The sequence below is a fragment of the Nesoenas mayeri genome (genome assembly GCF_963082525.1).
Source record: "Nesoenas mayeri genome assembly, chromosome: 30".
Lineage (NCBI taxonomy): Eukaryota > Metazoa > Chordata > Aves > Columbiformes > Columbidae > Nesoenas > Nesoenas mayeri.
The window spans coordinates 1,924,235-1,951,888 of record NC_137564.1 but is presented as its reverse complement, the minus strand read 5'-3'; the positions used below and the strand labels follow the sequence as shown (position 1 = coordinate 1,951,888).

The 27,654-nt window shown below is 59.8% G+C and overlaps 5 protein-coding genes across 5 annotated transcripts; 1 reads left to right on the top strand and 4 right to left on the bottom strand.

Annotated features, from left to right (window-relative positions):
• Nucleotides 1-2,744: 2,744 nt before the first annotated feature.
• On the top strand, nt 2,745-3,074 carry LOC308050915 (uncharacterized protein; the record flags this gene model as incomplete). The annotated part of the gene is made up of 1 exon (XM_080361131.1): nt 2,745-3,074. The coding sequence occupies one exon, from the start codon at nt 2,745-2,747 to the stop codon at nt 3,072-3,074; it is 330 nt and encodes a 109-aa protein (XP_080217257.1).
• A 2,107-nt stretch (nt 3,075-5,181) lies between these two features.
• LOC308050800 (uncharacterized protein) lies at nt 5,182-5,897 on the bottom strand (the record flags this gene model as incomplete). The annotated part of the gene is made up of 2 exons (XM_080360962.1): nt 5,182-5,286; nt 5,763-5,897. 2 exons carry the CDS (start codon nt 5,895-5,897, stop codon nt 5,182-5,184), a joined length of 240 nt encoding a protein of 79 aa, XP_080217088.1.
• A 5,400-nt stretch (nt 5,898-11,297) lies between these two features.
• Nucleotides 11,298-13,011, bottom strand: LOC308050781 (protein MRP-126-like). Its single transcript, XM_080360939.1, has 3 exons — nt 12,980-13,011; nt 12,239-12,397; nt 11,298-11,623 (listed from the first exon to the last, which is right to left on the bottom strand). The coding sequence occupies exons 1-3, from the start codon at nt 12,986-12,988 to the stop codon at nt 11,432-11,434; spliced, it is 360 nt and encodes a 119-aa protein (XP_080217065.1). The 5' UTR covers nt 12,989-13,011; the 3' UTR covers nt 11,298-11,431.
• A 7,178-nt stretch (nt 13,012-20,189) lies between these two features.
• Nucleotides 20,190-20,871, bottom strand: LOC308050914 (protein S100-A12-like; the record flags this gene model as incomplete). The annotated part of the gene is made up of 2 exons (XM_080361130.1): nt 20,190-20,489; nt 20,716-20,871. The coding sequence occupies 2 exons, from the start codon at nt 20,869-20,871 to the stop codon at nt 20,190-20,192; spliced, it is 456 nt and encodes a 151-aa protein (XP_080217256.1).
• Nucleotides 20,872-24,969: 4,098 nt separating this feature from the next.
• On the bottom strand, nt 24,970-25,697 carry MLLT11 (MLLT11 transcription factor 7 cofactor). Its single transcript, XM_080360960.1, has one exon. The coding sequence runs from the start codon at nt 25,636-25,638 to the stop codon at nt 25,372-25,374; it is 267 nt and encodes an 88-aa protein (XP_080217086.1). The 5' UTR covers nt 25,639-25,697; the 3' UTR covers nt 24,970-25,371.
• Between the last annotated feature and the right edge of the window lie 1,957 nt (nt 25,698-27,654).

Here is a 27,654-nt window from a genome sequence, read left to right as displayed (position 1 = left end):
TCCTGCCCCTGTGAGCTGGACCAGGGGATGGAGAGTCAGCGGGAGGGTTGGCAGCAAAAGAAGCCAAATCACGTCCCTGCGCAGCCCGGCTCTGGCGGAGGCTGGAGCGGCAGGAGGGACCGGGGCCAGCCCGGCGCAGCCCCGGCACAGGTGGAGTCAGCAGGGCCAGGAGGAGCCGCCGTGCCCCTGCCAGCAGCTCCCACCACGAGAAAACCTGCGAGTTTTGTGTTTCAAGATTCCCTTCCTTTGCCTTTTAGGTTTTTTAGTGTTTCAAGATATTTTAATTGTTTTCCTGTAACCACAATAAAAAAGGACAAATGCTTATTTGATTCTGTTTTGTTGTGGTTTCTGCTTTTAACCGAAAGCTGAATGAACACATCTGAGAGGCCGGGGACTGAAAGGAAAACGTCAGCCATTATGAATCTCATCGGTCCTTTCTCACCGAGTGAGTGAGGTCACCACCTGAAACACGCATCAGCATCAAACTCTCCCACACAGAACATCACCCTTGACCTGGGCAAGACAGGTTTGCCGCTAATGTCCTCCGTAAAAGACAACAACGGATTACACAAGACTCATGCACAGAAATGCATTTGTCCTTGAGTCACGGATTATTTTTCGGGTGGTATAGGGGATGCACACAGTAAGAAGCCCCGTGGACATGGCGCTCAGCCTGCACAGCCCCCATCTGCGCTTGCGCACACTTGCTCCAGCAGTCCCACGGGGTTTGCCTGCAGCACATGCAGCTCTAAATGGGTGTCTTCCCAGTTCCTCCACTAATTACAATTGCAGCCACCGGTTTCTATATGAAATGTTATGACATCAGCGGCAGCCAGCGCGGTGCATGCCAGGTGCATTTTGCGCTGGTGAGCCACGAGTCTGCGAGGCCAGCGGAGAGCTCAGCACCCCGCCCCAGCGCCGGCCCTGCGGCGAGACGGAGCCACCGCCGCCCGGCGGGGCGCTCGTGATGGGCGGTTCGAGCGCCCAGAATCTCAGATGAGAGCAGCACGAGCAGCTCACACCCTGGGAGCGCCCGCAGCCCCGGGGGAGGGTCCGCCACGTTGTCGCCGTGTCCACCTCTGCTCCAGCGGGGCCACGTGCAGGGCATGGGGACCCCGGCACCAGCTCAGCCCCCCGCCACAGGGTATTTGCCCGAAGCCAGACAGGAGCCACCCGGCAGCCGCCAGGAGAGGCAGGAAGGAGCTAATTCTCAGTGCCACTGGCGGTGCTGAGTGTAACGAAATGGCACCAATTCTGTGTGTCTAAGGAAAGACACTGATTCCAGCTCACAGAGCCCGAGCCCCGGTGCTGCCCCCTCCTCCCCTAGAGCTGCCCAAGCAGGTCCCTCTGGCAACAAACGGGTCTTCACATCTGTTTATGTGACTCCTGAACATCATCTTCTAAGGGGCAAACCTTTTCTTGCCTTTATCCTGCAAATGAGTTGTGACCTTTACACGTCAAGGTGCTTCGAGGGGTGATGGTGTAGGACAGCTCTTCAACCAAGGCAGGGCTGTGCAGAAGTGCCGTCTCCAGAGCTCCAGCTTTGCCCCAGAGGATGAACTCATGAACTAGGCAGCACCAGATTAGTCTTTTAATTTCTCAATCTTCATTTCCTGATCTTTGTCATTAAGATGACGGAAATACTCAGTATTTGTCAATGAAGCACTCAGGGACCTTGCCCAGATGTATGCGAACATAGCAGGGCTTGCAAGGCTTTCAGAAGGCCCCAAAACTGTCTTCTGGCTACTCAGGTGCCATTTGGGGGGAATTCACACCCTTTAGGTCAAGGGGAACTAGAAAAGCCCTGCTGAAAACCTGACACCCTTCTCTAGAGGAAGACCGGCAGGATTCTGTCCTTGCCACCATGGCTGTCCCCATGGCCGCGGTGGCTCCTTCAGACCGAGCACCTAAGGGACAAGACAGAGAAACTTTCCACTCTTTTCTACCCGGATTATATCGGGGTTTATCTGGTGCTGGCTCAATAGCAGGCTTTAGTCTCCAAGAGCAGAGCCTCATGGGATGCGGCTATAATTATGCCTGGATATAATTTAACAAAACAAATCCCAAACAGATGAGCCTTTGGAAACCCGGGCACCCACAGGTGCTCCTATTAAGAGCAGGTGAGGCTGACAATTAGATATTAATGTGGCACAGGAAATAGATAAAAAAGGAATGATACCCATCACAAGTGAGTCAGGCCATCCATGTAAACAGAGGGCGGTTTGATAGGGATTGGGTATTAAATTAATAGATTGCTGTGACAGAGAGCTGTGTCATTTCCGGGAAAGGGATCCAGGTCTCTATAAAACTGCTCCTCTCCCGGGGACCTTCATTCCCACTTCTCGCTTTCCTCTCGATCTCAGGTGAGTCTGGCAGCACAGGTGGATATTCACCCTGCAGGGACTTGGCGAGGGATGCGGAGTGCGGGTTGAACGCAGCGGCCGCTGCGGGGTGCGGGGCCGCTCCACGGATGCGTGCGTGGAGGAGGAGAGGACCCGTCTCACGGCCCCGCCGTGCCACGCTGAGCACAGCGGGCTGAACCCTCCGCTGCTGGACCGGGGCTGCTGTTCCAGACCCAGAGTCTTCCTGGGGACCTGCTGGGGTCCTGTGCAGCAGTGCTGGGGGTGGGATTGCTGACGGGGGCACAGGAGCCACAGAATGGGGGGCTGGGGCAATCGGGTTGATGGAACATGCAGTAGCCCTGACGGCTCCTCTCGCCCCACAGGCCACCCCGACACTCGACGATGTGCTCCCGGCAGGACAAGGACCAGTGCCACAGGCAGGAGCGCTACACCCCGCAGAGCAGCGGCGGCTGCCACAGCTCTGGTGGAGGTGGCGGCTGCCACAGCTCCGGTGGTGGCGGTGGCGGCTGCCACAGCTCCGGCGGTGGCGGCGGTGGTTGCCACAGCTCTGGTGGCGGTGGCGGCTGCCACAGCTCCGGCGGTGGTGGCTGCCACAGCTCTGGTGGCGGCTGCCACGGCTCCGGTGGAAGCTATGGGAAGCCCCAGATACCGTGCCAGCAGCAGCAGCAGCAGAAGCACATCCCGCAGGTGCCCTCGCAGAAGATGAAGTGATGGGGTGTCCCACACGTCCCAGCTCCGGCAGCAAAGGCCGCACAGGGACCAGCTCCCTCTGGCTCCCCAAAGCTGTACGAGCCCCGGGGCTGCCCAGCTGCAAACCCGCTCCCCTGCCCTCCAGGACCATCACTTGTGGGGACGGGAATCACTCGTGCTTCCCTGCTCCCTCCGCCTGATGCATCAGGCTGCGCTTTGGCCCCATGATGTACCTGTGAGACAATAAAGCATTACGTTCCTGAGATCTCTTGTGTTGGCATTTCCTTAACCTCCTCATCCCTATTTTCCATGCACGCTACTGGGGCACAGACAGATTAACACACACGCTTATGCCATTTGTGCAGAGGTTTCTCTCTGAACCCTCTTGATGCCTTGGTCACTGGCCACAGTCAGTGTGGATCACAGAATCACAGATGGTTTGGGTTGAAGGGACCTTCAAAGCTCATCCAGCCCCCCCTGCCATGACAGGGACATTTCACCAGCTCAGGGTGCTCAGACCCCGTCCAGCCTGGCCTGGGGTGTCTCCAGGGATGGTTCATCCACCTCTCTGGGTACCTGGGCCAGGCTCTCACCACCCCCAGGGCAACGATTTCATTATATCCAGCCTGAATCTCTGCTCCTTTAGTTTAAAACCATCACCCCTTGTCCTATCACAACAGGCCTCGCTAAACATGTCTGTCCCCATCTCTCTTATTGGCCCCTTTTAAGTACGGAAAGGCTGCAATAAGGTCTCCTCAGAAGCCGATTTCCTCCACCAGCCGGGACCTACAGGTCTCAAGTGAGGGGAAAGAACATAAAGCCTTCTGATCCCGTGTGTCCCGCCTGTGCCCGACGCCCGGGGCACGGCGCCGGTGTCCCCCGTGCCCCCAGCGCTTCGCTTTGCTGCCCAGCCCCGCGGGTCTCCCCAGCACCCTCTTTCCCCGCAGCTGGGTGATGTCCCCAGGAGGCTGCTGCTCACAACAGTCACACAGGCATCGCACTGGACCGGTTTTACAGTTTTTTATTGTATTACAACCATTTCTGTAAGAAAGAGGAAAATAAGAACAAAAGAAAGAAAACAAAAAAGGCAGCTTGCTGCCCCGGCCGCTCGTGTTAGACCAAAACATCCTCGTAGGTACTGAGGTGCATTTCTGGTCCCTCCAAACCCATGGAAATCTCACCATTGACTTCAAATGAGCTGGAGATGAACTCTCAACCACAGACCTTTCGTTTTCCCTAAAGAATTGCCCCTCCTTATTCATTATTACTGCACAGCATGAGTCAAGTAATTGCGTGGCTCATTCCAACCCTATTGACTAGTGATTTTTCACTTTCTATCCATTAAAAACAAAGGACCTCGCGGGGGAAGGGGTTGATAGATCAGCCCTTGCTCTGCCGTTGTGTTTACAAGAAGAAAACAACAAATCTGCCACCACCCCCCAGCCTTTAAGTTGCATTTGCACAGCACCCCAAAGAGACACCCATGGAGCATCAGGACAAAATGAGAGACCCGGGGTTACTTTTGCCTCATGGAGGTAATATGTGGAGCGGGACGTGGTCTTCGCATCTCAAGGACGAGCGTTGTCTGCGCTGGCGGGCAGAGGGAGCTGCAAAGGTCCAGAGGTGTCATCAGACTGTGCCGCACGCTGCTGACACCTCTGTCCTTCGTCCCCAGGGAAGCTCAGGGATCCTAGAGGAGAAGGAAGAACATGGCAGGGGGAAGTTCACCCGCCGCCCCAAAGCCCTGCTGGGGCCGGTGTCGCTCCCCCAGCTCCCGTCTCCCATCGCCCACCCTCACAGCATCTCTGCTTTGCGCCAAGGTTGCGCCCAGTTAGCACCAGGTGATTTTACTGATTAAACACCCCCTGGGTCCCCACGGAGCTGCAGCTCAGCTCCTGGTTCCATCCCATCCTCCCCAACGGGTTTGGCTCACTGGGACAACCACAAAGGTAAAGCAGACCTGGGGAGCCATGGACTGTCTCGGGGTGACACCGGTCCCAAGGGAGGGTCTGTCCCTGCCCCATGAGGTGATGCGAACTCCATCTGGGAGCTTCTCCTGCTCTGCTGTGCCCCCTGAGCCGTCCCTCACCTGCTCGTCCTGCACCCCGGGAGCAGCAGTTGTCGCCCTTCAGTACACGCAGTGCTTGGCAGAGCCCCTCTTCTTCTTGTTCATGGGCTCGGTGTCGGAATCCGGCAGGCTGGCGATGTATCGGTACTTGCTGGTGGGTGACCTCTGAGGGGACAGGAGCCGTCAGACCCTCCCGCAGTGCAGGGGGGTGAAGCAAGAGCTGGGTCCCTGCGTTGCGAGGGCAGTGCAACGGGAGGACAGGCACGGCGGGTGGCGGAGGCGGCACAGCGCTCAGCACTGACGCTTCGTTGGTGGTGTTACACTGGGGTTTGTGCGGGGAGGAAAGGGCGGCGCGGCAGGACCGCGGCACCCGTGGGGCCGGGCACCCCTTCCCACCCTCCACCACCCGCCCCGCAGGAAAGCGGGACAGCGGGACCAGGAGGGTGCGGAGGAGCTTTGCCGCCCCGCAACGCAAACCCAAGGAAATTCCCTACAGTGCTCAACCCCAGGAAAATCAAAGATTGGAGAGACTCAACTCCAACTCTGGACGTGGGGTGGGTGTTGCAGGACCCTCATCAGCCCTAAATATTGTCCCGTCACCTTTCCCACCCATCTTTGCACCCTTGAGCCCATGAAGTTACCTTGACAGGAGCAAACTCCTGCTGGATCAGCTTCTTGAACTCACTTCTACTGAACGACTCCATTTTCTTCCCCTTCCTGGCGCTGCCCTGGTAACTCTCCACCATGTCCGTGATGGCTTTAATGAGCCTCGACATGTCTCTGGTTCTGGAGAGGACCAAAACCTGAGGACACAGCGAGGACACAGAGGTAGCTCTGTCCGCAGAAACCCCCACATTCTCCTCCAGTAACTTGAAACATTTTCAGTCCATTTTCAGCCTAAATTTCTCCACCAGGTGTAAAAACAAACCTCCTTTTGCTGGATGCTGGAACCCGGGCTGCCCCGCCACCCTGCCAGCTCTCAGGACTTTCTCCTTAATTCGTTTAATTTCTCCATTTTCCCACTCCCTGGTTAAATTAAAAGGAAGGAGCTCCCTGTAGCCATCTCGGGCACTCGTGGCGTTGAGTGAATCAGCTCTTGCGCCAAAGGGCAGCGCCGTGTCTGCAGAGCCGCTGCGCTCGGGTGGGCTGCGGAGCCCGGCAGCTCGTCCAAGCCCCAGCCTCGCTGGGGAGGACCCGGTGAGAACACAAAACCTCATTTCTAGCACAAAAATAAACGGTGGAGACTCACCCTCACCAACCAGCGGATGGGCGCAGATGGGACTGTTGGGACAGCTCCGTGTCGGCTCTCGCAGGCGGCGAGGTGGGTGGAGGGTGAGGATCCCTCCGGTCAGTCCTGTTCTCTGGCTGCCTCTCCGCATTGCTGAGCTTCCCAAGGAGCCTCCCTCGCCACCCTCTGCCGGGAGAACATTCGCCAGCGCACCTGGGAACGATGTATGTAGGTCAGCGGGTGTTGTTCGGGAACCCCAGCGCAGGGGTGTGCACAGGGGTGTGCACAGGGGGTTGCACAGGAGTGTGCACAGGGGGTTGCACAGGGGGTTGCACAGGGGTGTGCACAGGGGGTTGCACAGGGGGTTGCACAGGGGTGTGCACAGGGGATTGCACAGGGGTGTGCGCAGGGGGGTTGCACGGGGGGTTGCATGGGGGGTTGCACAGGGGGTTGCACAGGGGGTTGCACAGGGGTGTGCACAGGGGGTTGCACAGCGGGTTGCACAGGGGTGTGCGCAGGGGTTTACACAGGGGGTTGCACAGGGGGTTGCACAGGGGTGTGCACAGGGGATTGCACAGGGGTGTGCGCAGGGGGTTGCACGGGGGGTTGCACGGGGGGTTGCACAGGGGGTTGCACAGGGGTGTGCACAGGGGTTTGCACAGGGTGTTGCATGGGGGGTTGCACAGGGGTGTGCACAGGGGTTGCAAAGGGGTGTGCACAGGGGTGTGCGCAGGGGGTTGCACAGGGGGTTGCACAGGGGGTTGCACAGGGGTTTGAACTGTAGACATCTCCTTTGATCAAACAAAAGTAAAAGCTAACCAGGGGTTCTCTTCATATATGAAAGTTTGCATTTAGCTTCCCCAAATAAAGGGTTTTTTCCTTTCCAACCAAGGCGATTGATGAGTTCATGGGGCTTTGCAATGCCACACCCTAGAAAATGTCGTAGGCAAAATATCTCCCTGCAGAAAAGGTGGTTTCCACCTTATTTTTGAGCCTGTCTCGTATCCCGCCTGACCTGCCACTGTTCACGGGCTGCGTTTGTCCGCCCGGCTCCAACAGGCGCAGCAGAGCTGCGATGTCTTCTGTGAGAAGGGAAGAGAGAGCAGCCCAAAAGGGACAGCAGCGCGGGGCCCCGGCGGGGCCAGCCCGGGTGTCCGTGGCCAACAGGTTTACGAGCTCCCTCGCGTGGGAAAGTCACCCACTACTAGTCTCGCTGTGTCAGAGGCGGCCACAGCCGTCCTGGTGACACGGCCTGGGCCCCGGGCTGCGTCCCGGTCCGATGGAGCAGAGCGAGCGGTGCCCGGGGCGCGGAGCAGGCACCGGGCTGCGGGGACGCGGCAGCGGGGTGGCCGAGCAGGATACCGGGCTCCCAGCCAGGTCCCTGTGTGGCCTCAGAGAAGTCAATGACCCCAGGTTTGCTCACCGGGAAGGGGGGTGTAACAAGCCCTCCCTGTTAAGAAGGGTGTGCCAGCTTTCATTAAGGGCTCAGGCACCAGCCCAAGATCGCCAGATACGGTATGAAGCCCGATGAGATCATGCTCTACATCAATCTTCCCAGGCAGTGTTTGCAGGGCCGGGTTTGCGGTGGCGTGTTTGGAGAGGAGGGGTTGCTGGAGCCAGCCTGCACTGCCCACGTAGTGCGGCTGACACCGCCAGGACGGCACAGGGCACCTCCGCAATTAAGTGGGTTGTAAATGAGATACAGACCGTGGTCTGGAGCTAAATTTTACCCTGGCACAGTGAGGCGAGAGGCAGCAAGTCACTGCAGGTCCCCCGCAGCGAGGGCTGCCAGCGCGTGGCTGGTTCTGCTGCAAGCCAGATCGGCCCTGCAGCTGCTCTCGTGCTCCCAGCTGCCCACAGCCCCGGGGGCCTGGGAGGAGCGTCGCCCTGACAGGGGATTGTGCACGGCCGGGCGTGGGAAGGACCCGGGGCCGCTGGCGTGTAGCAGGCGAGGTGGTGCAGAAGCCACCACAGTGGGCAGGAAGCACTTGTGGAGGGTGGGAGGGCAACGCATGGCAATGGCACCCGCGACGATGTACTCCTCCCTGCACCGCTGCCACCCAATTTGCACACGTCCGGCCGGGGAATTAGGAGGAAAATTGCTCTGAATCACCCCGGGCCAGTCCCTTCCGCTGGCTCCAGCCCCAAGCCGCTGCCACTACGGTGCCACCCTGTGGCAGCACGTCCCCCCACAGCAGTGTCGGGCTGGCTGCGCCGGGCGCTGCCCACGGGCCTCACCAGCACCCCGGGACCAACCAGTCCTGCCCTGCTGCGGCTCAGCCTCACTGGCATGTCTAGACTGATAACGACCACAACGCGCATGGTGCACCAAGGTCCCCGGTTGTCGCAGCGCTGGACATTGCGCAACGGCTCTCGTGCCAGGCACCGAGCTGCACGCGGGGGCCTGCGGAGGGTGCGGGGCTGTGGCAGCTGGAGGGGACAAGGGCAGGTGCGGGCGATCATGATCAGGATGGGAACTGGGGCAGGGAGCACAGCTCAGCCCCAGCTGAATCCCATCACCTCGTTACAGGGCGCTCATAAAGCCCAGCCCCACGGGCCTCAGCCCCTTTTCTCCAGCCTGGAGGTCTGGGAGGGGGTCAGGGGTGGGGGAGGTGGTGGAACCTTTCCAAGGCTGCTTTGATGGGGTGGGACAGGGTGGCGGTCAAGGAAAGATACAGGCTGGGACCCTCTCAGGGTGTGAATGCAAAGCTCAGGGAGAGAACGTGGGGTACAGCACCCCCGGGCAGGAGGAGAGCGCAGGATTTAGCATTTGTCTGCGTCCGCCTTGAGCTGCACCCTGGGGACTCGCGGCGCTCCCGCCTTCTGCTGCCCCTGGAGACAGGTGAGAAAAGCTGCTGGGGCGCGGCTGGGGGAGAACAGAGCCCTTATGGGCAAAACCGCGTGGTGGTTGGAGCGGGGGGGGTGAGAGAGGTGCCCGGGTGTTTGCAAATGGCTGCGTGTTTCTTTTTGACATATAAATCTGGGTAATCCTACTTATTGCAAAGAGCACGGGTGGTGTAGAAATCGGGGATGTGACAAACAGTGGGTGACAGGACCGGGGTCTGGCTGTGATCGATGGGCTGTGTCCCCGGGTGTCACCCCTGGGGAGCAGGGCAGGACCCTGCACTGGTCCAGGGCCGGTGGCCACCTCGAGGGCCGTGGTGGCAATGCCACCAGGTGGCAGCAGGAGCCTGTCACAGCCTGCCTCGTCCTCAGCTCGCAGAGGCCGCATCCTGCTTTATAACCGAGGTGAAGGCAAGCAGGGCTGGGGGCTGCGCTTTCCCGCTCCTGGGGCAGGGGGGCCGGGGGTCCGGGTGCCGCCACGTCCCCCCATGGCAGCGCGGCTGTGGCACCGTGCCCTGGGCAGCACCGGCCTGGCCGAGCATCCCTGCGTGGGGTGCGGGGTGGCCGGCGGTCTCCAACACCTTCCTGGAGTTGCTTGGGTGTCTCCTCTGCTGGGGAGCTGTGAGCTCTGTTGGGGCGAAGGGATGCCCATGGATCTGGGGTTCTGCTGTTGCGCAAGGACGCAGCTCTGTCCTCTGCTTGCTCACAGCCCCGCATCGATACCCTCGTGCGGCTGTGCTCGGGGTGTGAGGTGGCCCACAATGAGCCTCCTCCAGCGCGATGGTCCAACAGCCACTGTTGGTGACTCAACAGGAGTCCCGCACACCAGGTTTCAGGCGAAGTCCCTCCTGCTGTGTTGGCAAACATCCTGTTGCACCACTGTTGTGAACCCAAGGGCTGGATCGTGGGGGAAGGACCCAGGTTGGTTTGTGGGTGCCCCCAGCACCCACATTTGTGTGCTTGGCCCCTGCACACAGGGGAATTCCTGTGCTGCACGGAGGAGAAGGGTTGATCACCCCTGGGAGGGTCCTGAGCTGCTGCAAACAGGCTTGTCCCAAAATGTGGGCATGTCCTTATGGGCCAGCGCTGGGACAGCTCGGGTCTGGGGTGTGAGGAGCTGCTGCCCTGGCGGGTGCTGGCAATGAGCCAGCTCTACCGGGGCCGTCACCTGCTTCAGAGACCCTGAGGTGCTGCAGGATGGGGCGCGTGGCCCGTGCTGGGTGTCAGACCTGGTTCCAAGAGGATCTGTCACCCTGCACAGGCTGAGGCAGGTCTGAGAGGTCTCTGGGTGCAGCCGGTTTGTACCTCGTGAGCAGATGTTTGACCCTCGAGATGTCAAAACTGCCCCCAGAGGAAGCTGAGGCAACCTGGCCAGGAGCGGTGAGGCAAACTTGCGGCAGCCTCGTGTTCCGGGGTCTTGCCTCAGCGCCGCTCTTTGGGGAAGCTCGTGGCAGGGTCCTGCACGGAGCAGGGCGATTTCAGCCTTTGACCCACCCTTAGGAAATCACGACTGTTCCTTTTTCCCCCTGTACGAGGCATTTGCAAACCAGTAGCGAGGCTGCAAGGCTGCACGGGGGAGGCTGCTGCTCTGAAGAGCTGATGTTAATAATGGTGCAAATTCAGGATGCTCTGATTGTGCATCTGGGTTCCTCTCGGTTCTTGGCCACATGGAACATGGTGAACAGACCTCGCCACTGGCTGTAATGCTGAAACTAAATGCATGCACCTCCAGCCTGTGCCACGGCCCTGCAGAGCAAGTGTGCCCTGAGAAGGGTGCTCGCTGTCCCCATCCTGCCGTCCTGCTCCCGCCCACCGCTGCCCCTCAGTCCCGGAGGCATGCAGGGCGTTTCCAGGCAAAAACGGGCGCTTCTTTTGGTAGTTGGCACTGCGAAGATCTGTCCAATCGCACCACATTCCCTGACTCATGGAGCACGTTGTCACGTAAGCATCACCTGCTGAATTGCACCCCCTGCCCTCCCCAGGCACCCAGCGCCCCCAGAGCCCACAGCCGGTCTCACACCGGACTGGCCTGGGCTGGTTTAAAGGAGAAGGAGCAGGGCTGTTACCTCCGGAAAAACCCACTCGGGCACACAGAAGAGCTTTGACAGCCTCGGGGAAACTTTATTTGGCAGCAAAACCATCACAGCTGAAGGAAGGCGGGAGGTGGGCAGGAGGAGCGGGAGGGGAGAGGCGGGGGCTGCAGATGCTGCCTGGGGCTCCGGCGGGACCGCAGCCGGCTCAGTGCTGGTGCTGCTGTTTGACCTGCTGCTGCTGCTGCTGCTGCTGGCCCTCGACCTCGTGGAGGTGTTCGTGGGTGGCGATGGTCACGCGGGTGATCAGCAGCATCATCTCGCAGAAGCTGATCTGCGCATCCCTGTTGATATCAAGGTCCTTCATGATTTCGTCAATGGTGGCCTTGCTCTTCACATGCTGCAAAGGAAGGGACAGGGTGAGGGCAAGTCCTGTCACCCGCAGCTCAAGCCTCCCCCAGCCTGGCTGGGACCTTCGCAGGTGACAGGACCCTGGGAACTGTACGTGGCTCCGTCCTTGTGCCGCCATCACCCATTGCTTTGGGTAGAGAAAAGATTCACCTGCGGTGATAAAGCATTTGGGGAACAGCAGGCTGGCATCAACGGGGACACGGTGCAACGTGGAGACCAGCGAAGGCAACAGTGCTGGGTGTAAAACACTTCACCTTCTGCTTTGGTAAAGCCAGTTATAAAAAATGGGCTTTTCAGCTGGTATTTCTGACATTGTTGCTCTTTGATGGCAAAGGAGCTCCTGGGCAATATGATCCTGCTTTTTGCAGAGAAGGGCATGAGGGTAAATCTCTAGCTGCAGGTTCACCTAGAAGCGAGGGGGTGTCCTTCATCTGTCGTTATGGAATATGTTTGAAAAGGGGCGGCGGGACAGGGAGGGACTGGGCGGGTGGTGTTGGGGCAGGAAAGAAGAGCGGGGAGGGGCTGAGTCCGGTCCCTGGGGTATCTGGGCCATGGGGTCCAGCCCGGCCCCCTCCCCACGCGGGTCACGAGAATCTCCGCTCACCTTCAGGTAGTTCGCGAGCTGCTTCTCGATCAGGAGCTTCAGCTCCTTCTTGGTCAGGGTGTCTCTGTCGCCCTCCCGCCTCGAGTACTGGTGGAAGACGTCGATGACAACGTCCATGGACTTCTCCAGCTCGGAGAGCGGTTCCTGGGTCTGGGAGCTCTGGAAGAGAAATTGTTACACTGAATAACCCCAGGAACCACAGTAGATGGGGAAGTCTGATGTAAACCAGCAGAGCTCTGGTACAGCCGCGTGTTTCACACCACATCGCGGTGCAGCCTGGCTTTTTTCAGTTACACTTGTTTAGAGGATGAATTTGACCTGTTTGTGCTGAGTTTGCTGTTATCTACAACCCAGAGGGCTCTGAGGAGGGCTGCAGCCTTCGCCGGCTTCTGCTCTGGGCTGCACAGCTATGGGTAATACCCAAAAGGTGATATTTCTCCCCTGAAGGATGTGCCTTCGCAAGCCCGGCTCTGCGGGAGCAAGGCTCCCAAAACAGCTCTTGGCACCGCGGAAGCCGCGGCAGAGGTGCAGGCGCTGAGGATGAGACCCGAGTCCGGGAGCCCCTTTGCTCGGGCTGTGCGGGGTAGGAGAACACGCTCCGTGGAGGTTGTGATCGCTCGTTCTCTGACGGCAGCTCACAGAGGAGAGAGAGGAGAGGCCCCCCAAGGGTCCTCTGTGTCTGCAATGGCCCAACCAGCACCTGGAGAAAGAACAGAGACGGTGAATGCCGGTGTCACTTGCCTTGCTCATCGTGGCGAGGCAGCGGGATCCACTCAGGCTGGAATGGGGCTGGTCCAAGCGCGGCATCTCTTATAGCCCGTCCGCCCGCCCGCGTCACTCCGCCTGTTGTGAAATGTCCCTGTTCTGTCCCATTCCAGTGCATTTTTGTGACATGTTTGTGCATTGCTTAAAGTTTCAGGGTAGTTCCTTAAAAGGGATTTCTGTGGCTCTTCCCGCAAGGTTGGTGTGTCACAGACGCTGGTTGGGTGGCAGGGAGGCGGCCGGGACGTGGCCTTGCAGCCGCGTCCCCTCCACCTGGCTATCGGGGTGCAGTTCTCTGTTGGTTCTCAAGAGAAGCTGTTCCTCTCAGTTTCTTCAGTTTCACCTGCTCTATTCCCCTCTATAGGGGTGTCTTTTTGTGCCACGGGGCAGAGGGGACCCACAGCATTGTGTCTACACTTCCCCAGTGAGCCAGCCCTGCCTGGGCCCACAGCCTCCCCATCCCCGCAGGGCTGCTGGACGCGAGCACCGCGCGGCCCTGTGCACGCAGGAGTGTCCCCCTGTCCCCCTGTTTTACACTGAGAGCGTGGACAGGGCTGCCTGTGTGATATGGGGACCGAGCCGGTGCTCAGGGCGGTGCCACAGCGCTGGGGACCGTCCCCTGCCTGCAGCACCAGCTCCTGATGAGGGGACAGGGGCACGGGGGGTTCTCTGCCTGTCGGGGCTCCGGGAACTTGGCTCGACTCCTCAGGTTAGCGACAGCCCGTGCCAAGGGTGGTGCCTCCCTGCCTGAGGCGTGGCTGAAAAGTGCATTTGTGCTTTTTTAGGACTCTGTCCTCACTTTGCGGCTTTTTTTTAATTGTTCTTTCTGCGTGTCTCAGAACAAGCGCAGGCGCTTCGGCTCAGAGCAGCCGAGATCAGGAGCAAAACAAGATTTTCCAGTGCTTCTTCATTAAAACGTTCTTCCTGCTGACTCAGCTGAGTTGTTCAGGGGTTTGAGCTGCCAAATCCGATGTTAATCTCAGACACAATGCGGAGGCCAAGGGAGGGTCAGGCACGGGCGAGCCCCGGGAGCTGCGGGTGCTCTGACGGGCGGCACCGTGCAGGGAGCTGCTGGGGACACGGTGGCCACCTGGCCCACGCACAGTGGCCACCTGGCCCACACCCGGGCCCCATCCCTCACTCACCGGAGTGCACTGCGTTTCACAACTGGAGTGCCCTGATGCACGAAACAGCTGAAGAAGGGCCAGGTCATTTCACAACAGTGGCAGAGACCATCCGCTCAGTTGCAGAATTTTGTAGCAATTTCAGGAAACCATACTTTTGGTCATTTTATCATCTCAGAGGTGGGGAAGAGCAAGGAGGGGTCACAGGGTGTGGAGTGGGCCAGGAATTTCCAAGGCTCTCAGACGTGCCCACCAGGCAGATGAGACCCCAGGTGTGTGGTCTCTAAATGCCAGTGCGGTCCCTAAGGTGGCCTGGGGGCCACTGAGGTCACATGAACATACAGTCACAGCTGATTTGGGTTGGAGGGCCCTCCCCAGCCCCCCCTGCCATGAGCAGGGACATTGTCACCAGCTCAGGGTGCTCAGACCCTGTCCAGCCTGGCCTGGGGTGTCTCAGGGATGGTTCATCCACCACCTCTCTGGTACCTGGGCCAGGCTCTCACCACCCCCAGGGCAACAATTCCTTCCTCATGTCCGGCCTGAATATCCCCTCCTTTAGTTTAAACCCATCATGCCATGTCCTGTCGCAACACGACCTGCTCAAAAGTCTGTCCCTGTCTTTCTTATAGACCTTGTTTGAGTACTGAAAGGCTGCAACATGTGCTAGCACGGCTTTCTGCCTGCAGGGTCTGCAGGGGGTGTCTCCTGCCAAGCCTCACCAAGGTAGCTGCAGCAAGTGACAATCCTGTCACCGGGGTTGAGCAAGGAAGGAGCGGGCAGCAACCCGGTAGCCGTGGCAAGGGGAAGATCTGGTTGGCTTTGGCTGGTCGTGCCCCGAGGGCCCGAGCGCGGGCGGGACGCCCCGCGCCTGGCAGGGTTGCAAAACTCTTTCAAAACACACGTTTACGGGCAAGGGAGCGGCTGAGGCGGGAAGAGGGCACGGCGGGGTCTGCCACGGGGCGCACAGCATCGCTGTGATTGAAGAGACCCTGGATCTTGGAGTCCAGCCGTTGGCCTGGCTCCGGGGCGGCAGTGCCCGCGCCTTCAGTGAGGAAAAGGGCTGGATCACAGCGTAGCGTCACCCAGACGCTGGTTTGTTGGTGCCACGGGGCATCTCCCAGGTGGCTCAGCAGGGACAAGACCCCTGTACCCCCTTGTACCCCCTTGTACCCCGCTGGAGCCCATCAGGGCTTCGGTGAGTGTTCTACTGGTGGAAAACTTCAAGATGGAAACGGTTTGATGTTGGGTGGGTGGGCGGGAGCGCTCTGGGCCATTGGGCTGCGCAGGAAACCTCTGAATTCGGAGTTTTCGTTGTGGTTTAGGGAGAAAACTTTAAATCTCAGAATTTCCCACACTGGAAGCTGTATATGCAGATAGTGAGTTCTCTGTGTGTTTTCCCCCCGTAAGAGCCCCCGGTTTGTTCCTCGGTAAGGGCTGCGCTGTGCGCCGCTGTGGTCAGGGGTGTTAGTGCGTTTTCACTGCTCACAGGTAATTCTGCATCCAGAGGATGCACTTGAGGTGGCCGATGGGAAAAAGGATGAAGACAGGCCGAAGAGGAGGCGCCTCCCCAAGACGGGCTGTGCGCTTCCTGTTCGGGCAGAAAAATCCCTCTGCCTGCAGGAAAAACCTCTAATAATGGCTAAAATCCAGCAGAGCTCAGGAAGCGTCTCGCAATGGTCTTGTGGGCACTGATGCCCTCCTACCGTCAGCCCAGCCCTCCTGGCTTAGACCAGACACTGAGCAGAACAGCTCTTGCCACCCAGCTCCCCGTGATTGTGAGGTTCCTCGTGGATTTCGGGGTGCCCCATTTGGCCAAGCCGCTGTCCCTCGGCTCTGGCAGGACGGCGCATTTGTTGCGGCCGGTGCCTGCCCCCCCTTCTGCGAGAGACGGATGCGACGCAAGTGTTGAGACAAGGACTCTGAGCTCCAGGTGTTTATTGTCTTATGAGCACGAGCGACCTGAGCAGACGGAGCGGCCGGAGCGAGTTCCGGTCTGAGCTTCCCGGGGGGCTCAGTCGCGGTCCGGCCCGCAGGGGTCGTGCCCGTGGCTGAGCCGGTGGGCGTCGTCCGTCAGCTTGGCCAGCACGATGGCGAACTCCTCGAAGGTCAGCTGCCTGTCCTTGTTCAGGTCCGTCTCTTTGAAGAGATCCCTCAGGTAGTTTGCACGGTCCCTGCCCTGCAGTGGGGGGACCCGAGATGCGTTAGAGCGCCCCCTCCCCGGGCCGCGCACCCACCGGTGCAACCGAGCCGGCTTTACCCCTGCACGCCCTGGGGGGAGTTCGGAAGGCGCAGGATCACCGTGACTCTTCTACCGGGCAGTCATCCCCTGGTTAAAGCCCCGGGTGGACGGGCTCTTACCGCGACGGCTCCTCCCGCTCCCCCGGGGGGTTCCCCATCCCCGTCCCGTCCCACGGGGGCAGCGCGGCCCGGGGCGGCACTCACGCAGTTCTGCAGGAAGTGCTGGGCCTGCTCGTGCAGCAGCACGTTGAAGTCGCCAAAGCTGAGGAGGTCGAGGTTCCCGCTGCGGGCGCTGTAGCGGTGGTAGACGTCCACGATGGCGCCCAGCGCCGCCTCCAGGGAGCAGTTCCCCGGGAACTCGAGGTTGCCGGGGCACTGCCCGGCCTTGGGCAGGGCGGCTGCGGACATGGCCGAGCTCTGGGTGGACCTGCAGAGACTGTGGAGAAACCTGGAGGCCACGAAGAGCATCAGAAATCAAGCGGCTCCTTGCCATGCTCCGGTCGCGCCGCGCCGAGGAGGTTGTGCTGCGCCTCCCGCCAGACCTGCACCGCACCCGCGTCCCGCGAACAGCACCCAGCGAACCCCGAGAGCGCCGCGGCTCCCAGCGTTGGGCGGGTAAGGAGTATTTTTAGGGACACTGCTGCTTTACAGCATCACCCTCTAATTTTAGCTTCACCTAATCAGCAGCTTGTTCTTAATGACCTGGAGGCATTTGTGGGCAGGTTAGACAGACCTGTCAGCTGCAGCCGGGTACCTGCACCGTGCTGCTGGCAGCAGGATGAGTGCAAGGCAGGGAGGGACGGGGTTTGTTGCAGCTTCTGCCTCGCCCTCGTCTTCCTCTCTCTATGAATCTCTCTGGGCTCCAGACCCTTTCCCCGCAGCCGCTGAGCACAGGGACCCCGCTTCCCGCTGGATGCCGCGCAGGGACACCCCGAAGGGCGCTCTCCTTGCCAGCAGAAACAACTGCACCTCCGCTAAAGATGGCACAGAAATGCCACTAATTCATGCTTGTTTTGGTGTAGCCAAAACCAGCCTCCTACGCGGCCCCACATAGAAAGCATCGATGAAACGGGCATCGCACTGATAGCGATGTCGCTTCTGCTGCGTCTTATTTCCTGCGAGAACCGCTGCAGGGTTACTTACCCTTGTGTCTGAGAGGGTTTGCAGAGGATGGATCTGCTGTGCTGACACAAAAGCCTGGAAAGCCCTTTTATAGAAGTCTGGAGTCTCTTTCATCAGAGGCGGTGACACACCTGCCAGCAGCAGCTGCGCTGGCCCTTCCCGCACCTGGAAATTGCGAGTGACGCTCTGCACCCCTCCCTGCCTGTGTTTCTCCACACGGTTCCTGGATGCGCCCACCAGGCTCTGGAGACGCTGCCCCTCCCCCCTGACGGGGCCGAGCTGCTCATGTGCCGGGTGACACGTGGGACGGCGCCGGCCGCGCCGCGGCCCCCGACGTGAGCGCCGGCCGCGCCATCGCACCCCGTGTGAGCGCCGGCCGTGCCATCGCACCCCGTGTGAGCGCCGGCTGCGCCATCGCACCCCGTGTGAGCACCAGCCGTGCCATCGCACCCCATGTGAGTGCTGGCCGCGCCGCTGTCCCCCGACGTGAGCGCCGGCTGTGCCATCGCACCCCGTGTGAGCGCCGGCCGCGCCATCGCACCCCGTGTGAGCGTGAAGGGCGAATCCACCTTGGTCAAACCTGCCACGTGGTCCCGTTCTCTACAACAGTGGCCGGTTGAACACAGGCAGAGGTGGAGGCCACATCTGCCTTTCAATTAATTGTTTTCTAGGCTATTTTCCATTACTTTCTATATTCACATCCCTTGTTCCAGACCTTTCCTCTGGCTCCATAGACTTTGTGGAGGAAACTGGACATAAAACAAGAAGGAAAAATGATGTCAGGGTCTTAAACGTCTGGACCATTAACTGGCATGTGTTTTGCAACAGTCACCACCGTGCCACCCACCTTGCGTTAGCAGGACAGGTATTGGAAGAATGGACTATAAGAAGATGTACAATGAAGATGACAGATTTCGGGAAGAGGGCAGGAACACGAGAACACAGCGGTAACCGCCCCTGCTGGAGGATGCTTCCCGTGTGCGCTGCGGGCAATGTCGGGAACTGTTGCGTGAGTTTTGCTCTCCCTGTAGCAATTATTTTGTTTGTCTGCTCTGCTCATCAGGAACCGCCCACGATCTGACCGCACCGCTCCGCAGCGGGGCCGGAGCTGCGGGGAGCCGCTCGTGCTGCCCAAGTGGCACCTGCGTGGCCAGGGAGTGAACAGCGTCCACCCTGGGGGACAAGGGTGGTGCCCATGGGAAACTGTGGAGCCAAAGAGCGACCGCGTGTGTCACTGAGTGCGGGCGACCGCGCCGGAGCCTGCGCTTCCTCCATGGCTCGGTTTCCCTCCTGGTTTCGTTGGTGTTGGAGATGATGGAGCCTCCTGAGCCTGAGGGTTTCCCACCCAGCACAGTCACTGGCAGACAATAGGAGTCCTGTTCCGCTCGGGAACCCCGAGTGCCTCGGACACGTGCTGTGACGGGGGCTGCTGCCTTGCGCTAAACAGAACATCCGCGCTCGCTGTGCGGGGCTGGCGTCAGCGCCGGGGAGCCCCTCAGCTCGTCCTGCGCCCCGCTGGTGTGCTGGGGCTTGCCAGGTTAGTGCTGGTTGCTTTGTGGGTTGCAAAATGATTGTGTGCACCCCGGGACGCCGCACCCCTGGCACTGCACCCCCGGCACCCCGCACCCCCGGCACCGCACCCCCGGCACCGCACCCCCGGCACCCCGCACCCCCGGCACCACACCCCCGGCACCGCACCCCCGGCACCCCGCACCCCCGGCACCGCACCCCCGGCACCGCACCCCCGGCAGCGCAGCGGGGTCCCGGCAGCCCCCTGTGCTCTGCCCGCGGCACGTCCTGGAGCTGCTGCGAGAAGGGGCCGGGAGAACCGGGGCTGAGGACGCGGTCATCGCTGCCTCTGCCCAGAACCCACGGTTCACAGAACGGTTTGGGTTGAAGGGCCCTCCCCAGCCCTCCAGCCCCTCCTGCCATGACAGGGACATCGTCACCAGCTCAGGGTGCTCAGACCCCGTCCAGCCTGGCCTGGAGTGTCTCCGGGATGGTTCATCCACCCCCTCTCTGGTACCTGGGCCAGGCTCTCACCACACTCAGGGACAACAATTTCATTATATCCAGCCTGAATCTCTGCTCCTTTAGTTTAAAACCATCACCCCTTGTCCTATAGCAACAGGCCCTGCTAAAAATCTGTCACTGTCGTTCTTATCAGCCCCTTTTAGGTCCAGAAAGGCCGCACTAAGGTGTCCTGGAGCTTCTCTTCTCCATCTGAACCCCCAGCTCTCACCTGTCCCCGCAGAGCTGCTCCAGCCTCGGTCGCTCCCGGGGCTCCTCCGCCCCGCAGCGGGTCCGCGTGTCTGTGCTGGGACCCGGCGCTGGACGGGGAGGCAGCGGGGATGGTGACAGGGTTTCGGGTGTTTCGGGATGCGCAGCCCGTGCTGCTCGGCTGGACGCGGCGGAGCTGCCGTCCTGCTCTGTCCCGCAGGGTCCCCCCGGGCCCCCTCCCCTTCCCGTGCTCTGGTTCACTGCGTTTAACCCCCATAGCCAGCGGGTGCCTATTGCACCCTCCTGCAGACAACGGGGCACAACGTGGATGCATTTGGTGCTTGAAGAGGTTTTATTTCAATGCCACAGACAGAAAGCTGATGACAAAGCTTTGGTTACAGTTTGGCTGTGCTTGGGGACAAGTGGAAGAGACGATGCTGCTGGGAGAGCACAGTCCCGCGGGTGCAAACACCCTGGCAATCGCTTCACTTGCGGGGGCTGTGGCCGCAGCCATGGTCCTGGTCCTGGTCACGGTTGGGACCGTGGCCGTGGTCATGGCCGTGGTCGTGGCTGTGGCCATGGTCATGGTCGTGGCCGTGGTCATGGCCTTGACCAGTCTCTGGTTGCTGTTTACTCCTCTTGTGACACTCGTGGGACCTCTCGTGGGCATCGATGACCACGCCGCTCAGGGTGGTCAGGAACTCGGTGAACCTCAGGCGACCGTCGCGGTTCTTGTCCGCTCTGGAGAAGAGCTGGTTTATGTACTTATCCACGGACAGGCCGGGCTGCGGCGGGACAGAGCGACAACAGTCAGCGCGGAGCACAGCGGGCCCGGGGCCACCCCCCGGCCCACAGCACGGGACAAACCCACCCGGGATCGCGTGGCTCCAGGAGAACCCGAAAACACCCTTTCCCCACTCTGGGACCTCCCAGCCGCCCCCAGGCCCCAAGTGGCCGCGGGTCCCGCGAGCTCCGACCCGGCCAGCAGAGCGGAGCGGGCTCGGCTCTCACCGCCGCGGTCCTGTGCAGGAAGGGCTCGGCGTTCTCCTTCAGCAGCTGCGAGAACTCGGTCTTGTTCAGGTAGTCGTCTATGGGGGGGCACTTCACGGCGTACTGGTGGTAGACGTTGACGATGCACTCCAAGGCGAGCTCCAGGTCGGTTTTCATCTTGCTGGAAAGAGACGGGCAGAAACACGTTAAACCCTATGGGAGGATGAGGAGGGTCCCGCTGGCTCTAGCCGCCCGCACGGGGCGACCGGAGCCGGTGGCGTTTCACCTCCCATGCCAACCGAAGCCACCACCTGGCAGGGTGTACGTACCAGCGGTGCGGGGCTGGCAGGGTGTACGTACCGGCGGTGCTGGGGCTGGCAGGGTGTACGTACCGGCGGTGCTGGGGCTGGCGGCTGCGGGAGACACACGGGAGCGCTGCTGTGTGTTGGAGGCAAGGTCTGCTTTTTATACTGTCCCTGAGCTACAATTTGTGACACCCTCAAATTTATTTTGGGGTGATAACCCCGGAATTGTGCAAGGCTGCACAGCACACCCAGGCAGCAATTTATTGCCTGGAACCGGCTGCTGTGACTGTTAACAAGGGAGGGACACACCAAACTTGTTATGGCAAAACAAGGAAACGCCACCAGGCATTCCCAGATGAGTGGGGATGCTGCGGGGTGAAAGCCCTGAGCGCAGGGCTTTGTGTGGAATTCAGAACCACAGCGTTGTTTTGGTTGGAAAAGCCAAGATCAAGTCACGTTAACCCACCCCGGCACTGAGCGTGTCCTGGGAGCCTCGTCTGTGCAGCCCCCGGGACGGCGGCGCCAGCGCTGCCCTGGGCAGCCGCCCCGCGGCCCTCGGGGGGGCAATCCTCCCTAAAGCCGCTCTGAGCCCCCGGGGCTGCTGTTCAGGGTCTTTGTGAGATAATGGGGGAGGAACGTTTCTGGTTCACCGCGGGGTGCGGAGTGAGGGGCTCTGGTGGGGTGACGCTGGTTTGTGTTCGCTGCTCCCGTACCTGCCCGGGTGCTGTGGGATTCGGCTGGTGATGCAACGCAGGCGCTGGGGTGGTCCCACCCTGCCAGCTCTGCAGGACCACGCGCAGCACCCTCGTCCCTCCCTCCTGAACCGTCTAACAGGAAAGGGCGTTGGGAACCCGGGACCGCGCCCGGTCCGAGGCGGCGGCGCTTCCCGGCAATAACCGGCGGCGTTGGCAACCGCTGCCGCCCCAGCGCCGGGGACGGGGGGACCCGCGGGGCTGCCGAGCCCCCAGCCCGCACCCCAAACAGCCCGTGGGGTGTGGAGCTGGGAGGGACAGGGGAGGTGAAACGTCCCCCGGAGCACGAGGAACTTGTGCTGGGGAAACAACCTGGGTTAAACCCTGGACTAAACCCGGATTAAACCCTGGATTAAACCCGGATTAAACCTGGGTTACACCTGGATTAAACCATGCATAAAACCCTGGGTTAAACCCTGGGTTAAATCCTGGATTAAACCCAGATTAAACCTGGGTTAAACCCTGGATTGCCAAAGCGGGAACCAAGGGGCCATGGTGCGGTGGGGCTGGGGCAGCGGGAGCCGGGAAGGGTTTGGGTCATTGTTCACTTTAGGTGCTTTTGCTTTGGGGTTGTTGTTGTTGGTTGGTTTTTTGCCTTTTATTTTTTTCTTCTTAGGTGGTGTTCGTTTGTTTGTTTGCTTTTGGGTTTTTTATTTGTAATATTTTTATTTGCTTTGGGGTTTTTTTCCCTGCTTTTTGGGGTTTTTTTCTTTGCTTTTCGCTGGGTTTTTTTGAGGTTTTTTATTTTACATTTTTTTTTGTGGCTCCGCTCTTTTGCGTTTATTGGTTGTTGCATCTTTATCGGTTACCCCGCGGTTACACGGGGAGGGCGGGGCTCAGCGCAGCCGGGACTCGAACCGCGGACCCCGGGCGCGATGACTCATACACTGTCTACTCGCGGGCACCTGCGACCCTCATCACTGGATGAGTCACCGGCCCGTTCCCCGCGGTCCCGGGTTCGAGCCCCGGGTTCGAGCCCCGGCTGCGCTGGGGGCCGTGACGGGAGCGCAGGCGCGGGACCGACCCGCGGCACCTGCTGCCCCCTGCAGGCCGGTTCGCGCCCCAAAACAACCTCCCGAACCGGCGCGAGTGGCAACGCGCGGGGGGGGTGGGAAAAGGGGCACGAGCACGCGGTGACCCCGAAAATCGGGAAAAGACAAAACAGAACTGAAGTAACAAAAACAGCAGCCAAAAAAAACCCAGAAACAGGGCGTAAAGACAGGGGGAAAAGGGACAAAAAAACACCCACGAAAGGGAAAAGAAAAAAAAAAAACAACAAAGAGCAAAGCAAAAAAAAACCTTAAAGGAGAAAAATACAAAAAAAAAACAGGAAAAAAAGCAGCAAAGCAAAATAAAACAAACAAAAAAAACCAGCAAACAAAAATGGGAAGGGAAAAAACCAGAGGCGGCTGTTCCCGCCTCGTGGCACCTCCCCGTCTCTCCTCCTCCCATCGGGCTGTTCTCGCCCCTCCCACCGCGGCCGCACAAAATGGCCGACCCGGAAGAGACGGCGGAAGGCAGTGGCGGAAGGATATCGGTGTCAGACAACAAAGAGTCCGCCTCTGCCGGCGGATTTGCGCTTCGCTCGCGGATTTCGGCGATTTCTCCTCCCTTTTCCCGGTCCCCTCCCCGCTCCGGAGCCTGGAGGCGCACGGCGAGCAATGGGGGAACCCCAAAAGGGGAGCATTTTCTCTGGCGGAGGGATAGCGGGGAGACGCGCAGGACAGTTAGCGCGGATGGCGGTGATGCGCCCCTGCAGTTAGTTCCGGCAGAGACGTTTGGGCGCCAAGTACAAAATGGCGGCGCCGCCCTAAGATGACGGGGCGCTGGGCCTCGTGAAGCCCTTCGGTATGTTTGTGTCTATAAAGAAAATATATACATATATGTGTGTGTGTATGTCAGTAAAGCCTGTGAGCCTCTGTCCCCTCCGGGTGCCTCCCTGTCCCGGTTTGGGCTCCCGCAGGGTGCCTGGGCCACCATCCCTGTGGTGCGTTAACCCCCCAGGCAGCCCTGACACACTCAGTGCCCGTTGTGAGGTAAACATGAAACCCTGGGGCCTCTTTCTTCTCTAGGGTTCGTCTGAGACGTTTCCCTGTGGGGTTTGGAAAAGCTGAAGTTTAAATAATAGCCTTAATGCTCTTAAGTTATAATAATCCCTTAGGCTTAGTTTTTTTCCACGCTTAAACCCTCCGTGTCATTTGCAAAGACACAGGTACATGTTCTCAAGTCAGTTCTCAGCAACACATAAAGACTTAAAGCAATTTAATGGCAAATTACGGAAACAACCCGATGTTAGTTTACATGGGTTTTTTTTGAAGTGTCCACAGGAATGCGTATGCTTTCAAATCATTTTATTTAAAGTCTCATAATAAATACTTCTCCTGGGGGTTTTCAAACAGCTCTGCGTAGGAGAATTAACACCGTTTCGGTTCGGAGTCGGCAGGTTTGGGGTTTCTGCGCTCCCTTGCTGGGACTCAGTGCCGATTTTCTGCAATATTTACCTATTTTGGGCACTGTTTAAGCCCCCCCAGCCACGTTCCCCAGCTCTTAGGGCAGTTTTGGACACTCCACATCAAATCAAACCCAAAAAAAGCGCATTCAAGAAGACAAACCGACCGCGTTCGCCCTCCCAGGAAACGATATCGGGGGGAAAAACTGTTTAAAAGCAAAAGTGATGCGGGGTTGTTTGGCGGGCGGGGGGTTGGTTTGTGTAGAGACGATGCGCGGAAATGAACCCGCGGAGAGCGCGGCGGGAGCGTCCGGCGGGAGCGCGGGGCGGCGAGCGCTGGGGATCGCAAGGGGGTGATTAATCGGGTGGGTAACCAGAAATGCTTCCATTCCATTCTCTGTTTTACGTTCCAGCTCAGCCCCGTTGCCCCCCGGACCCCACAGTGGCCACGGCCCCGGTCCCAGCCCGGAGTCACACCTGGGACAGAGCGCAGGGAGAAGCTGGGGAATAACGAGGGGAATAACGGAGGAAAATCGCACTTTGGGCAGTGAACACCCAGCCTTGAGCCCACCGAGCGGGATCGGAGGTTTCCGTGGGTATTCACCCCCCTGGCCATCGTTTCTGCTGCTCGGGCTCCAGCCACGAGGCTCGAGGAGGTGTATTTGGAGACAGAGGTTTGTGCCTCTTCCACCGTCATTACCCCCACGGACGTTAAAGGAGCGAAGCAGCTTTTGGAGAAACTGGGCCAGGGAAGCGCAAATGGAGACGATTCCCGCCGGTCCCGCGCCGCTCCCTGCGCACAAATGGGTTCATTTGAAAGAAAAACAGGTGAGAAATGAGCACAAACGTGCGTCCCGGAGCGCGGGGACACGTGTGGGGCGGCAGCGACCCCAGCGCCTTCCCGGGAAATCTGGGGGCTGTCTGTTGCCCTCTCCCCTCGGATTTGCGCCCCTGCTCGCGCTGTTGTGTTTCCAGCTCTACTGCAAGATGAGAAGAAAAGAGGGGGAAGGCGGAGAGGGGCCGAAGCTTCGCAGCGTCGTGGTGAACGGCCGCGTTAGTTAACAACGTCAAAAGAACTGCCCAGAAACAACCAAAAATACCCCAACCTCCAAACCCACAGCAAAACCGAACCCTCGCGCGCCCAGCAGAGAGGGAGAGGGGCCAAGGGCCTTCAGATGAGCTCGAAATCTAAGGAGCTGATGCTGGCAATGGGAGCCCTCCAGAAGTTGAAGCTGTTGAACGGCAGCAGGCCGTCCTCCTCGTCCGGGCCGTCACGGCGGGGCCGGTCCCGCTCGCCGCCCAGCTTGCCCAGCCCCTTGGGCTTGTAGAGGGTCCCGTCGCCGAGCCCCAGCCCCTCCAGCTCCGCCACGTCCAGCTGCGGGATCGGCAGCCGCCAGTAGATGAAGGAGTCGTACTGGCTGCTGATGGTGTCCAGCATTTTCCAGGCTGTGAGGGCAAAGAGGGGAGAGAAGAGGAGGAGAAAAGCTCTTCAGGAGTTGCCCTAAAGCGGCTGGAACAGGTGATGTGGTATTGACCAAATCCCACGGGGCTGGCCCCAGAAATGAGAGGTGTGTGGGGGAGGCTAGGCTCCGGGCTGGGGCTCAGCGCCGGGCTGAGCGCTGCCGCTGGCGTGATCCCCTCGGAGCCGTGATTTGGAGGGGTGGGCAGTGGGATTTGCTCCTCTGTGCCTCAGTTTCCCTACCCGCATAAAGGGGAGGGCGGGAGGGCCAGGGTGGGGGCCGCCCCCTTCTCAACCACATCCCCACACATTCACCCCACACCCGTGGAGTGACATCAGTGTCCCCCCCCACACTGCTCTGACCAGCATCCAAACGAACCCATTTTCCACCAAACCATCCAAAAGGCTCTTCTCTTGCCCTTTCCCTGTGCTGAGCCCCCTGGAGCAGACAGCGGGGGGGGGTCCCTGCGTGTCCCCACAGCCCCTGTCACCCCCCGTCCCACCCATGTGGCACCGCATCGCCCCGGGGGACTGCAGCGGAACGCTCCAGAAGGGGCTGGGAGAAGCATCACTCGGCGTTGCCATCGCTCCGTCCGTCTGTCCGTCTGCAGCTGGGGGTGCCGGTGCCGCAGAGCCCCCCCGCAGCCCCGCCCAGACCCACAGAAACGGGAAACGGCAGCGGGGACGCGCGGGCTGAGCTGAGTCACGGCGCGCTGGCTCGCCCTTCCCCGCAGAACCGTGTCGGTGCCGCGGCGCGTGGCAGCGGCGCGGGGGAGGACAAGCCAGCTTCTCCCAGAAATACCCTCCTTCCCCCCTGATCCCCGGGCTTCAGCGCTGGGAATCCAAATGCTAAAGGATGACTCAGACATACCTCGAATCACGCCCTCCCTGGCTCCCCGTGCGATGCGCAGTGACCAGCTGCTAAATTTAAGGTTCTCGGCGCAGCCCGGAGGCTGTGAAAGGCTCCTGTGTCACCCCCGAGTGAACCGACCCACAGGGCTGTGAAGGAGCCTCCCCGGGGGTATATCCCGGGGAATCTTTCTGCACATTGTTTAGCGGTGATGGATGTCATGGACAATGGATTTTAAAGCTCCAAAGCGGGGAAAAGGGAGTTTAGTGACAAGAAATTTAAAAAATCAAATGTTCAGAAAAGGCAGTTATGGGGAAAAAATAATAAAGCTCCTGTGTTGCGTGTCACCCCCAAGGAAGAGCATCCGTCTCTGGGGTCAGCGTGGTCCCCGCGTCCGCGGAGGTGAGAACACCTTTATCCCCTTAATCCCTGCTGGTTGTTGCTTATGCCCCCCCAAAAAATAATCTGGGGGTGCCAATGCCTCCCTGCACCCAAACCTCTTCCAAAACCAAAGCATCCTCTTGCTGCTCATCCCGCCGCCCCTTACCTGTCAAGGATGGACGGACGGATGGACAGACAGTGTCTTTGTGCCGGGAGGCGTCGCAGCGTGGCTTTTGTCTGCCGGCACGGCTGGGTCTGCAATGCAGCCCCTCCGAGAAGCCACTCGTGAATTCCCCTTCGTCATGGGGATGGGATGATGGAGAAAGAGGCAGATGAGTCAGCGGCTCCCACCCGCGGGGGGGGCACCTGCGCGCTGGACCCCGGACACGCATGTGTTAAATCCACTGATGGGAATTGCCTGCAGTGATTCCTGGCTCACTCCGGCTCAGCATTTGGGGTATAACAGACGGTTTTCGGCCTCCAAGGAGGAGGACAGAGTTTATTTTTACCTGCATGTGAGGAAATGGTGCCCTGGGCTGTAGGAGGGTGCTTGTGGGTCAAGCAAAAACACCCAGATAAGGAATTTTTGGGATTTTGTGGCGTTGCTGAGTCTGGAGGTGTTTGGTCCTGATGCTGCGTGGGAAAAATACCTCGGCTTTGTGTCTGGAGCTGGAAATCGGAGGGTGACGCCCAGAGCCGGTGACACTGCCGGGGGGACCAGGGGGCACCTGGGGCAGCCCCTGCCCCCCTCCCTGGGCTCTGCC

Bases quoted from the DNA above. Each gene is read 5' to 3' on its own strand.
- MLLT11 (XM_080360960.1), bottom strand. From the start codon at position 25,638: ATGCTGGACACCATCAGCAGCCAGTACGACTCCTTCATCTACTGGCGG.
- LOC308050781 (XM_080360939.1), bottom strand. The intron at 11,624-12,238 runs GTGAGCGGAGAT...CTTCCTTTGCAG, and splicing joins AGCTCGCGAACTACCTGAAG to CATGTGAAGAGCAAGGCCAC.